The following is an 11,824-nucleotide window of genomic DNA, read 5'->3' as shown; positions in this document are numbered from 1 at the left end:
AAAAAAAAAAAGAGGCTCAGATGATTTGCCCAAGGTCATGCAGGTGGGGACTGAACTGAGATTTGCCTGGGCCCAGTGCCTTTGACCCTGAAGTGGCCTCCCTTTCCTGATAGCACATGCCTGCTCCATACATTTCCCCATGATGTCCTGCTAGAGATGGAGGAGAAGGGGCATGGATGGGAGGCAGAAATCAGAGCAGGGGTTCTGGGGCACTGTATAAAGCTAGCCTTGGAGGGCGGGGAAGAAGGCAAAAGAGACTGGGTGGTGGAGGAAGAGCGGCATTCCAGGTGTGGGTCCAGCCTAAGCAAAAGCCTGGAGGCAGGAAAGCACAGAGTGTTGGGGGCTGTGAATGTGGGCCAGCTGGGCTGCCCTCCAGCATAGGCAGAGGAGGGCCTGTGGGACAGCCACTCACCAGCAGGTCCCTAGCCGCACTCCCAACGGCCACTCCAGGCAGCACAAAGGGGGCTCTGAGTTCAGCTAAGCACCACAGAAGCCCCATTGATTCTCTTAGGGATGCCAGCAACTGCCCTGGCGCCCAGCACCAACAAGACGTCTCTGCCACGGCAACCCAGCCTTTCTGAGCTGGGATTCCCTGGTCTCATGCCATATGCCCACCTGTAAGGGTTGTCCTGGCCTGTACCACACTGCCCCTTGCCTTCTGCCTATCACTCAACAACAACAGCCAGAGCTTGCTGAGGCCCACAGGGTGCTGGCCTGGGCCAACATTTGCCTCTTTCATCTTTCCAACAACCCCAGGAAGTGGAAGCTGTTGAGAACCCATTTCACAGATAAGGAAACTGAGGCCCAGAGAGGCAAAGTCTGTTATGCAGAATCAAACAGCAAGTTGGGAGCAGACTTGCCCAGGAAGTCACAGCTGACTGATACCACAGCCTTGGTAGTCCAAATCACCCTGGAAGTGCCTCATGGGAGAGAAGGACCCATGCTCTGCCTTCCACTAGGAAGACTCCCAGCTTCCCCTCATCAGAGAACAACCTTGAGATGGGAGGGGCTCCAGCCTGGGAGTTAGGACAACTGTTGTCTGCCTAGTCTCTGCTCCTTTTATAGCCTTGGTTTCTTCATCTGTGAAATGGGGACAGTACAAGGATTTGCCTCACAGATCTCATGTAAGGATTCAAAATGGAGGATCTGCGGAAGCTTCTAGCTCCATGCTGGGAATATGATCAGTACTCAGTAGAAGGAATTGGGGTTGCACCTCCCCTTTCCTCCGAAGTTCATAGCCCAGAAACCCCATCCTTTTGATGGATGGTGCCATCCTGACCTATCTGTGAGTAGGACCCCTGCTGACTGTTTCCCCTTCATTCCATCAAGAAGGGTCAGCTAGACCCTTCCCCCACCAAGGCCCATCATCCAACTGCCAGGGTTTGGGGGAGGCCATGCATGTGGAAATTACAGTTCTACAGCTGGACAACTGGGTTTCAATTCCAAGGGACCCGACTGTGGGGGCTACTATTTTTACAGAGGAAGCAGACAGTGCTCCGTCTCATCACAGACTTACTCTGTCATAGCCCCAGTTGCCAGCCTGGGATCCAGAATAAAAATGTCAAACTTATTCAAGTTGACTGCATAACTTGCCATATCCTCAGTCTATAAATTAGGTTACTGAGGTATCAGAAGTGGAAGTGGCTTGCCAGCAGCACACACAGCTGGGATTTGAAGCCCCTGGTCTTGTGCCCCTCTCCTAAGCCCAGCAGCAGCTGGCACCCTCTGCAGTGTAGGGGAGGTTGCATTTCTTCATCTCTGCCCTGCCTACATGAGCATGCACGTATACATGGAAAGTCTGTAGGGTGAAAAAGCACCAGCCTGGGGTTAAGAGATCTGGAAGGGCGAGTTGTAACCCAGTTTGTGTCATCAACCTGCTGTGTTACCTGGGGAAATCCTTCTCTCTGTGCCTCAGTTTATCTCTGACCAATGGGTGCTGTAGACCAAATTTAAGTGTCCTTGTTAGCTTGAAAAGGACAGATTGTGCCTTGGCAGGCACCAACTTTGTGCCAGGCTCTGCACCAAGCGCTGAACCCTGTGAGGTGAGCACTGTGGGCAGCCCCTGCTCACAGAGAAGAAACTGAGGCTCAGGGAGGTGAGTTCCCTAGCCCAGCATCACATGATGACAAAGTGATCTGCCAAGATTTAAACGTGGGTCTAGGTGGGCTGGAGTCCACAGGCCTAACCACAGCACTCTGTCGCCTGCTGCTGCCAGACTGGGAACTGAGGCACAGAATAAACTGCTCTGCAATAGGCCAGACTCCCCTTGCCTTCCCAGCCCAATAACCAGGCCCCCTGACAGCTGTTGGCAGGTCCCCAGCAGCCCCCAGCCCAGAGGGCTCTGTTCCCAGAGCCTGTGGTTTGTTCCCCGGACCTCCCAGGTCCCACGGGCTTCGGTCTGCCCCCATCCCTGCTGCAGAGGCCAAGGAGGCAGCCCTCAGGGGCCAGGACTGGGGGAGGCCCCAGCCCCCGCCCCCTGCCTAGAGGGTGGGGTGGGTGGGGCTGTGGGAGTTTCGCTGGGTTTAAAAATACACAGAGGAAGCGAGTGAGAGGGCAAGAGAAGGGGAAGGGGAGGTGAGGGAGGCACCTCTAGAGCCTTGAGCCACCACTTGCTGGCTGGACAAGGGCTTTGCACAACTTGCCAAGATGACGGAGGGGCCCAAGAAGGCCAGCAAAAAGTTCAGTGAGTGTGGGGTGCTGTTTGTGCTGTCCTCCATCCTCTGTCAGTCTTTCTGGGGCTCTTGCTGCCTCTGTTTTTTCATCACTGTCTCATTTCTGTTTCCCTTTCTGTCCACCTCTCTCTCACACACAAGAGGCCTCTGCTTCTGGGTTCCCTTGTGGATGTCTTGTCCTTCACTCCAGCTACCTTCTCTGTCTCTCTCTGGCTGATCAGGCTCTCCATGTCTGTGTTCCTCCTGTCTCTGTCTCTCTACCCATCTCTGTGTCTCTCTCTCCCCACCTCACCTCCCAGTCTCTCCAGTCCACTGCATCTCTGGCTCTTTCTGACCTCACAGCTGGGCAAGGGGAGGCCTTCATGCACTCTGCCCCCAGCCCTGGCCCTGGGCTCAAATGGAATCTCAGGTAGGGAGTTACTGGGGCCAGGGAGCATGGGGAAGGCCACGGATACTAAACCATGTTCCCAACCAGCAGTGAGGCTAAGACCCAACACCCAAGTGGGAAAAGAGTGCAGAGAGACTAGAACCAGGGTCTGGGTGAAGGGTCCTAATCATCCATTGCTCTGTCTACTGGGTCTGTCCCTCTTGGTCCCAGCAAACCTCTACTGTCCCCTGATTCCTTTGATCTGACAGCACGAAGGTGAGGGATGGAGTGGTGTAAAGGACAGATATTACGACTGCATTCTGCAGATGGAAATACTGAGGCCCAGAGACTTGCCTGAGGTCACATGGGCTATAGTGCAGGGTTCAATCCCAGTACCTGGCCTCTGGACCTTGGTTTCCCTCCCTGCCTCCATTACTATCTCCTCTAGACCTCCGGTGCCCAGTAGACAAAACCAGTGGTGCCAAGAGAGGATGCATTGAGGAGCCTTCCTCTGGCGACTGGCACAGCTTCTGTCCATGGCACCTGGCTGTCTAAGGGAAGAGCACCAGCACTTTCTGACAGTGCTTCCCAGGAGGCAGTGGCTAAGCCTACATGGGGTGGGCAGGGCTGGGAACGAAGCCCCAGCAGTCCAAGGTCTTGGGCTCTGTCTGGGTTTAGCCATGGCCTTGCTATGTGGCCCTAGACAAGTCCCTCCGCCTCCCTGGGCCTCAGTTTCCTCCCTTGTCAAGTGGGGGAATCCTACCTACATTCCAATGTAGGTGGGAGGACCTGAGGAGGTGAAGGATGCTGAGGAGGTATAAAATGCGAGGGTTTTTCTTTTTTGCTCATCTGAAGGCCTTAGGGAAGTCAGTTGGTGGTGGCTACGAGGAGGGACAGTCCCAGGGCTGGGGGCAGGGAAAAGGGAACTCACACACACCCCTGCGGAAGCAAGGAGATGGTATCACCCGAGCCTTGCTGACTGTGTCAGGAGTGTGGGCTCAGCTGACAGGAAGGAGAGAACCACAGGCAGTGGGACCCTCAGGCTTGAGACAACCACCTCTTTATATCACCCCTACCCAGGGTGCACAGAGGCTGGCTGGAGCACTCCCTTCCCTGCCCCAACAGAGGCAGGTGCACATGCACGTGCACACACAGGTATGTGCCTCGCCTCCCAGCAGCAAGACTGCAGACAATTCATTATTACACTGCTCTGCACTCAGTTTCCTCATCTGGAAAATGGGAGATTAAACTTATGTCACTGAATTGTGCCAAGAATCCATGCATGTTTGGCAATGCACAAGCATTTATTGTCATTGTCATCATCATAATTTTGCTGCTTCTGATTGAGGCTATTCTATGCACTGGGCACCATGTTACTAACATCGTTTTTGTTTTTGTTTCTGTTTTTTGAGACAGTCTCAAGCTGTTGCCCTAGGTAGAGTGCTGTAGCGTCATAGCTCACAGCAACCTCCAACTCAGGCTCAAGCAATCCTCTTTCTATTTTTTAGTAGAGACAGGGTCTCACTTTTGCTCAGGCTGGTCTTGAACTCATGAGCTGAAGCAATCTACCCGCCTCAGCCTCCCAGAGTGCTAGGATTACACCTCACCCGGCCACTAACATGCTTTTATTCAATCCTCACACTGCCCATAGTGGGTAAGTGCTATAATCTCTTATTTCACTGATGTAGAGAATGAGACTCACACAGATCAAATGACTTGTCTAAGGTCACAAAGGTAGGATGTGGAAGAGCAGGGATTAAAGTTCAGGGTTGTATGGCTCCAAAGCTGCCATATTATACCACTTTTCGGTGTGATAACTAGAGGGGATGTCAATGGAGCCCTTGACCTTCCTTGAGCCTTCACTGTGTGGAACTGTAGGAATTTGGTTTTTTTTTTTTTTTTGCAGTTTTTGGCCAGGGCTGGGTTTGAATCCACCACCTATGGCATATGGGGCCAGTGCCCTACTCCTTTGAGCCACAGGCACTGCCCTCAGAATTTTTAATTTTTATTATTGCTGCAGCTGGCATTGTCATTAATTCCTTTTCCTCCCTCCCGTCCCCCCTACCAGAGTTCTTCAAGTTCAAGGGCTTTGGGAGTCTCTCCAACCTCCCTCGGTCCTTCACTCTGAGACGGTCCTCAGCCCGCATCAGCACCCAGTCTCATCTGGAGCCTGACACTTTTGATGCCACACAGGATGACATGGTGACAGTCCCCAAGAGCCCCCCAGCCTATGCCCGCTCCAGTGACATGTACAGCCACATGGGCACCATGCCTCGGCCCAGCATCAAGAGGGCTCAGGATCGTAGACAAGCTGTCCAGGAGGCCCCAGAAGTGCTCCCGGAGCCCTACCTTGTATCCCGAGTTCTGCCCGACCCCCCAGGCTTGGAGGCAGCCAAAGAGGTGGTGGTGGGAATTAATGCCTCCTTGGAGGACACCCCAGTAATGGGACTCAAGCCTTCGGTGGAGATGTATCCCAAGGGAAAGTCCAAAGATCTTATGGCAGACATAGAAGAGAGAGCTCCCGAGGATGCACACCCAGAAAGGTAGGTGCCTACCAGGGGCTAGTGAGAGCGGAGCTTCATGGGTGGTGTCTCCAATTTCCTGTCAGTATAACCCTGGAGAGGAGCCCCCACCCAATGCTGGGTTAAGAAGAAAAATCTGCATGCTAGTCAAGTACTTATATAGACCAGGCCTGAACCTTTCACTAGTGGTTAATAGGGTTAACTACAAGTGAATAGGGCAGGAGATACTGTTGTTTCCATATAACAGATGAGGAAACAGAGTCAGAGAGAGGAACTCATCTGCCATAATCAAAGTGCACATCTTGCTAAAGACAAACCTAGTATATGAACTGAAAACCACCTGACTCCTAAGCCTTAGGCAGCCTCCACATATGCGGAGAAATTAAAAAAAAAAAAAAGCCAGCTGAGCAAAGGGAACTCTAGGGCTTTTCCCTGAGACCCCAGTCACAGCCTGTGTCTAGAGCCCGGCTCAAGGGGAAGCAGGACCACGGAAAGGTGCAAAGTCAGACTCTGCCTCCTGCTGGCTTCATGACTTTGGACAGGTCCCTTCCCTCTCTGAGTTTCTGTTTCGCATCTGGGAAGTGACATAACAATAGCACCTACCTTGTAGGATTGGGGTGAGGGTTTAAGAATAACATAACCTGTAAAATCTTAGCACAGTGCCTGGCATATTGCAAACATTCAGCAAATGGGAATGGTATTGCTCTTTTACCGTCCTTGGCTGCCCCAAGCTGTCTTCTTCTGGGTAAATTCGGCCTCATTTGAGCGTGGAGGACTAAGGATTTTATGTAGGTGACGGGGTCACAAGAGTCTTGGGGCGATCAGATCAAGTACCCTGAGGTATGAGTGGGAGGATGCCTGGTCCTGGAGAAGCGGAGCATTTGTGGGAGCGGGGCGGGGCGAGGAGGCGTGGAGGGGCGTCTCTAAGGGTGGGACCTTTTCCAGACTGCGAGGCGAGCTGTTGGAGAAGCGGGCTTGGGAACCGGGAGGGGCGGGGCGGAGGGTGTGCGATTGTGCTTGTGGGCGTGGCCTTCCCGTCCCCAGATCCAGACAAATATAGGGGGCAGGGCGAGGAAAGGGGCGTGTCTGATGCGGGGGCGTGTCCTCCCATGCTGGAGGGGTAGGCAATGGAGCGGGGCCAGAGTAGGGGTGGAACCGGAGGTGTGGTCTATGGGTCAGGCTCCGCCCCCGGAGTCTGGCTCTGAAGTCTTCAGCTCCGCTCTGGGAGAAAGGCGGTAGCCTCTAAGCAAAGGAGGTCCCGGGGCTGCAGGCAGTAACCGCGGAGAATCATGACTGCAGTGGGCCGAAGGTGCCCAGCGCTGGGGCCCCGAGGGTGAGTGGCCGAGTTGGGTCCAGAGAGGGCCAGCGGGGGGGCGGGAGAGGTTTAAGGAGGAAATCTGCGGCCCCTGGGGTAACTGACAAGCTGGAGTTTTCTAAGCTGATTTGTATTGAGTGTAACTGTCTCTGCCCTGCCCTGGCGCAGGCTGTTCATCTGCTTATCTGCTCCTCACAGCAGCCTCAGGAGAGGGATACTGTTATCACCCCCGTTTTACAGGTGAAGGAAGAAAGATTTGCTTGCCCATTCTACACAGCTAGTGAAAGTCAGAACTAGGGTTTCACTCCACCTTCCTGGCCCATGATCTTCATGCTGGGAGAAAGGTAGTCTTGAGAAACCTTGTAATACCAAGTCTAGGACCCAGCCTAAGCCTCCCTCCCTTGTGGGCAGAGGCCTGATGGTGCTGGTGGTGACTCTGGCGTGAGGCTTGGCCTGGAGCTGATCAAGGAAATGGAGAGATTCTGCCCTCTCCGGTCATTGGGAGAGTCTTGAGGGAGTAGGTTAACAAACCAGACTGAGCCCCCTCCTGGTGTCCTGGGACCCAGTGTCTATCTTACCCTCCAGGGACTATTGAACATGTCTTCCAGGAGTCCCTGTGAGCTTTGCATCAGTAGAGTAGCTTTGCCTGTGTGATCTGACTAGCCCTGCCTGCTCTGTGCCCCAGTCTCTCCAGTAGCCCAGTTTTTATATAGTCTCCAGGGGTCCAGTCAGCTTGGGGATGAGGACATTTAAGAATTGGCAAGATGGGAACATATTCCTGAGTGTCCTGAGGGGTTTGTCCCAGTGGCTGCTCAAGGAGGACAGTGGGGGGGGGGACAGTGTCCCTCCCCCACCCCCTGGGAGGCAGGGTGCACCTGGAGCAGGAGGAAGGAAGGGGAAGAGGTGAGGCTGCAGGAGTTTCCTGGTGCCCTGTTCCCTGCTGAGATCATGGGGATGAAGAGGAAGGAGGGAGGAGGGACTTTTAGCTCCCAAAACGGAGAGCACAGGCTTAGCCACCCCCTTAACCCCCCCAAGGACCTTCAGCCTTCTGCAAGAAAACAGAAGGTCCTAGAGAGCCCTAGCACCCTCCCTCCTTAGTCCATGTTGCAGAGGAAGAAGCAGAGGTCTGGAGAGGAAGGGAGGCCCCCAACACTCTATACCTACTCCCCACTCACACTGGAATTATCAGTCCAGGGTCTTTCTGGAAGTGATTGGCAACTAACAACGGGTAAGCACTTGATGGGAGTCTAACTACATGGGCCATGTGGAGTAGGAACTTCTCTTTCTCCATTTTGCCAGTTAGGAGACTGAGGCTTAGAGAGGAACAAGGACTCTCCTGGGGTGACAGAGAGAGCAGTTATTAGAGCCTATACTTGATCCCAGCCTGGCCACCCTCAAGCCCCTACTCTTAACCAGTAGGTCACATTTCACCTCCCGCAAGTGACAATCTCAAAACTTTTTTTTACCATAATTTTAAAAGACTTCTCATAGACCCCTTGAAAAGAGGTAATAGGGGCTTGGCACCTGTAGCACAGTGGTTACGGCATCAGCCACGTACGTACACCGAGGCTGGCAGGTTCAAACTCGGCCCCAGCCAACTAAACAACAATGACAACTGCAACAAAAATAGCCAGGCATTGTGGTGGGCTGGCTGTAGTCCTAGCTACTTGGGAAGCTGAGGCAAGAGACTCGCTTTAAGAGTTTGAAGTTGTGGTGAGCAACTACCGAGGGTGACATAGTGAAACTCTGTCTCAGAAAAAAGAAAAGAAAAGTGGTAATAGGAGCCCATTTTACAGATGAAGACGTTGAGATTATGTGGGGTTAATTACTTGCTCAAGATCACACAGTTAGCTGAGTTGGAATTTCATTCATTTTCATGCTTATGGAGGTGCAAATATGCCCCAGACACTGTTCTAGGCTCTGGGAGACAGCAGTGAGCACAGCAGACAGTCTCTTGTGGAATCTCCATTCCACTACATACAACTAGAGACCCGAGTGGCTAGAGCAGAGCGAGGTGGGGAGGTGGGCTTCAAGGCCAGAGGGGAATTAGGTATAGATGATGCAGGACCTGGAAAGCCCCAGAAAGGACCTGGCTTTGAGCAGGACAGGACTCATTGGTGGCCTTAAGTGTAGGAGAGCACTGCTCTGACTTACATGTTGGACCTCTCCTTTCAGGAGAATCTGAATGCAATTCTGTTTCACTCTTTACTATCTTGCCCAAGTGTCCTTTGCCTCCACTCAGGGACCCAGGCCCCCATACTCCCATTCCCAAAAGGCCATTTGGAAGGAAACTGAGAACTGGACAAGGTGGCAGCCTATAGGGGCACCTGTGTCATCCCGTCCCAACCCTGGTGCCAGGCTCTGAGAATGAGCCAGGATATCCCCTCCCCCACATTTCCTTTGGAATGTTGATTCTGGTCCAAGAATTCCCAACTCTCCCCAGAGTCCCACGACCCTCTCGGCCCTGCAGAGTGACGTCAGCTGCCGGGCATCTGGTAGCGATTACCCACGGGGGAGGGTCGTGGTGGGCCCAGCCTGTGCAGCCTCCTCAGGCTCCAGAGCGGCTGGTCCTTGTCTTCCAGAGGAGCCCAGCTGCTCCTGGCTCTCATTTCCTGTGAAGACTTTCTCACAGTCCCTGAGACCCCCGGATGCGTTGGGCTGTGGGAACTGGGCTGGCTTGGGAAGGATGGGCTTCTCCCCAACCCCAGCCAGAGACACATACCCCCCTCAACCCTCAGGGGACCCTGTTGTGTGGGGTGAGGGCTGGGAGGATAGGGGAAGAAGCAGAGGTCCACTGCCCACTGATTGTATGACCTTGAGAAAGTCCCTTCTTCTCTCTGAGCTTCAGTCTCCCCATCAGTAAATTGGGAACAATGACAGCACCTGCTTCACAGAATCATCGTGAGGATAGGATGAGATGTGGCAGACAGAGCTTTTATTCTGGGCTCTGGCCAAGGCAGTACCAATAAACAGGACCTGTTCAGTGCTCCAGATGAGGTTCCTCTCAAGGGCCCCAGGGACCTTCTCTCTATCTACTTCACCCCTTGTCCTTCCTGGTCTAGTTGAAGTATTACTTTTCCTCCCCTGCTCCTCCCAGCTTCTCCCCATCTCTACCCAGAAGCAGCTTCCAATTTCCAGGGGAGCCCATTCATGTAAGGAACAGAGCAGAGAATTTGGCATCAGGGCAGCGGGCCCTAGTCTGAGCATCTGTGTGCTCCCTCGCTCAAGTTACAAGCTTCAGCTTTCCCCCTATGAAATGGGGCTTCAAGATCATGGACATTCCATCAGCCTTTCCCTTTTGCTCTTCTCTGGGAGGGTTTGAGTCTCATCTGGCAGTTCTCAGAGCCCAGAATCCTCAGCCCTGCTCTGGGAAGAATAGCCCCTCTCTGCTCACAGGGGTCCTGTTCCAGGGCTTCTGATGAAAAGCTTGGCCTAGTCAGGAAGACTGAAGGCTCTAGACAGCAGAGAAAGAGCAGGTTGTGTCCAATACAATAGTGGCCCATCTTGGTGGGAGGGGGGGTAAGGTAGGGGCTAAAGCCAAGGTCAAGGCCAGGTATCCCAGAGAGATGGGGCTGTCCTCCTAGCTCTCTTTACCTGGGCCTTTCAAGACTAAGGAGCACAGAGCAGGCAGGTAGAGATGGGAGTGAAAGAAGAAAAGAAACTTCAGTCCCCTGGGGGTGGGATTGGTAATCTCCATGGAGGCTGGGGTGGCAAAGGGAGCCCCACGCGGACTAGGGAACCTTGCAGCCTTCCTTCTGGTGTGATCCTTACAGCCCATCTGGGAAGCTAATTATGAGAGGCCCACTCTTTGGATATAGGAGTGAATGGTGGGGACAGGGGAAAGCTGAGAAGTGGGTGGCAGAGGTTGGGGAAGTCTCCCCTTGGGGCCATATGACCAGGCCCTGATGCCCAAGGGAACAAACTGAAGGAGAGCGGGTGGGAAGATCCCTGAGGAGGGTCAGGGTGGAACTGGGTGGCAGCCTCTCCCCACCCCTTCTACAGACTCCCTGGGGGAAGCCCACCCTTCCTTCACTCCCAGGATGGAGGTCCTGAAGCCAAAGATCAGAATTTAAGCAGCATTGGAGGAGAATCAAGGATAATGGGCTTTAATTACTGTTCATTAATCCAATTAATTAAGCTAATGTATGCAAGAAGTGGTATCAGTTATCAGAACAAATCAGTTAATACAGGCAATTAAAGGGGTTAGTTATTTAAATAATTAATGTCACTGATTAATGGAGCTGATTTAGCTCAATTATCACTATTATTTATTAATTGATTTCAACACTAATATTAGAAGAGAAGTATCTTTTAAGTCCATGAAATAAGGACTAAATTAATTAATTAGTGGATCTGAGTTTTTACAAATGGATGCTTTGATTCTTGGATTTGATCATTAGAATGGGAAGTTGTTCTAGAAATCTCTCAGCCAAATAAGATCTGAAGGCTGAGTAGGAATTACCCTGGCCCACGGCTGGAGGGGGCAGTAATCTCTGGAGGAAGTTCAAGGAGACTGTAGTGCAAGGAGTAAGGGGAGAGTGAGGAGGTCTGGGTCATAGATGGCTAAGCCAGGAGGACATCCTTTGTGCTCGAGGATGCAGGGGACTGTAGTGACCTCTGACCATACTGCCCTTCATCACGTAGTTCTAGCCAAGCCGAGTGCCTTCCTGAGCTCCCCTCAACTACCTCAGGGTCTTTACACTTTCTGTTCCCTTTTCCTGGAACACTTGTCCTCCGTATCCCCTGGGTTCCTTCCCTGTCCTCCTTCAGGTCTTCACTAAAACCTTCCCTTCTCAGTAAGACCGCTCTGTCCACTCATTAAAAAAAAAGTTATAGGCTCAGCGCCTATAGCTCAACCGGCTAAGGCGCCAGCCACGTACACCTAAGGTGGCGAGTTCGAATCCCCAGCCCGGGCCCGCCAAACAACAATGACGGCTGCAACCAAAAA

General features: G+C 52.8%; 1 protein-coding gene across 3 annotated transcripts in view; it reads left to right on the top strand.

Moving 5' to 3' along the window:
• Positions 1 to 2,508: 2,508 nt before the first annotated feature.
• The window catches only part of SH2D3C (SH2 domain containing 3C), a 35,072-nt gene continuing 25,756 nt past the window's right edge, over positions 2,509 to 11,824 (top strand). The window contains exons 1-2 of one of the 3 annotated variants that reach the window (XM_003785325.1): positions 2,509 to 2,683; positions 5,108 to 5,582. In XM_003785325.1, coding sequence (XP_003785373.1) covers positions 2,647 to 2,683; positions 5,108 to 5,582 — 512 coding nt within the window. In that variant the 5' untranslated portion in view covers positions 2,509 to 2,646. Of the gene's footprint in view, positions 2,684 to 5,107; positions 5,583 to 6,662; positions 6,895 to 11,824 lie in introns of those variants that run through there. The other 2 variants (XM_023510606.1, XM_023510607.1) reach the window with 2 other exon arrangements.

This window comes from Otolemur garnettii, unplaced genomic scaffold (assembly GCF_000181295.1).
Source record: "Otolemur garnettii isolate 467f Iridium unplaced genomic scaffold, OtoGar3 scaffold00014, whole genome shotgun sequence".
NCBI classification, from domain to species: Eukaryota; Metazoa; Chordata; class Mammalia; order Primates; family Galagidae; genus Otolemur; species Otolemur garnettii.
This window is presented reverse-complemented; position numbering and strand designations above follow the sequence as displayed.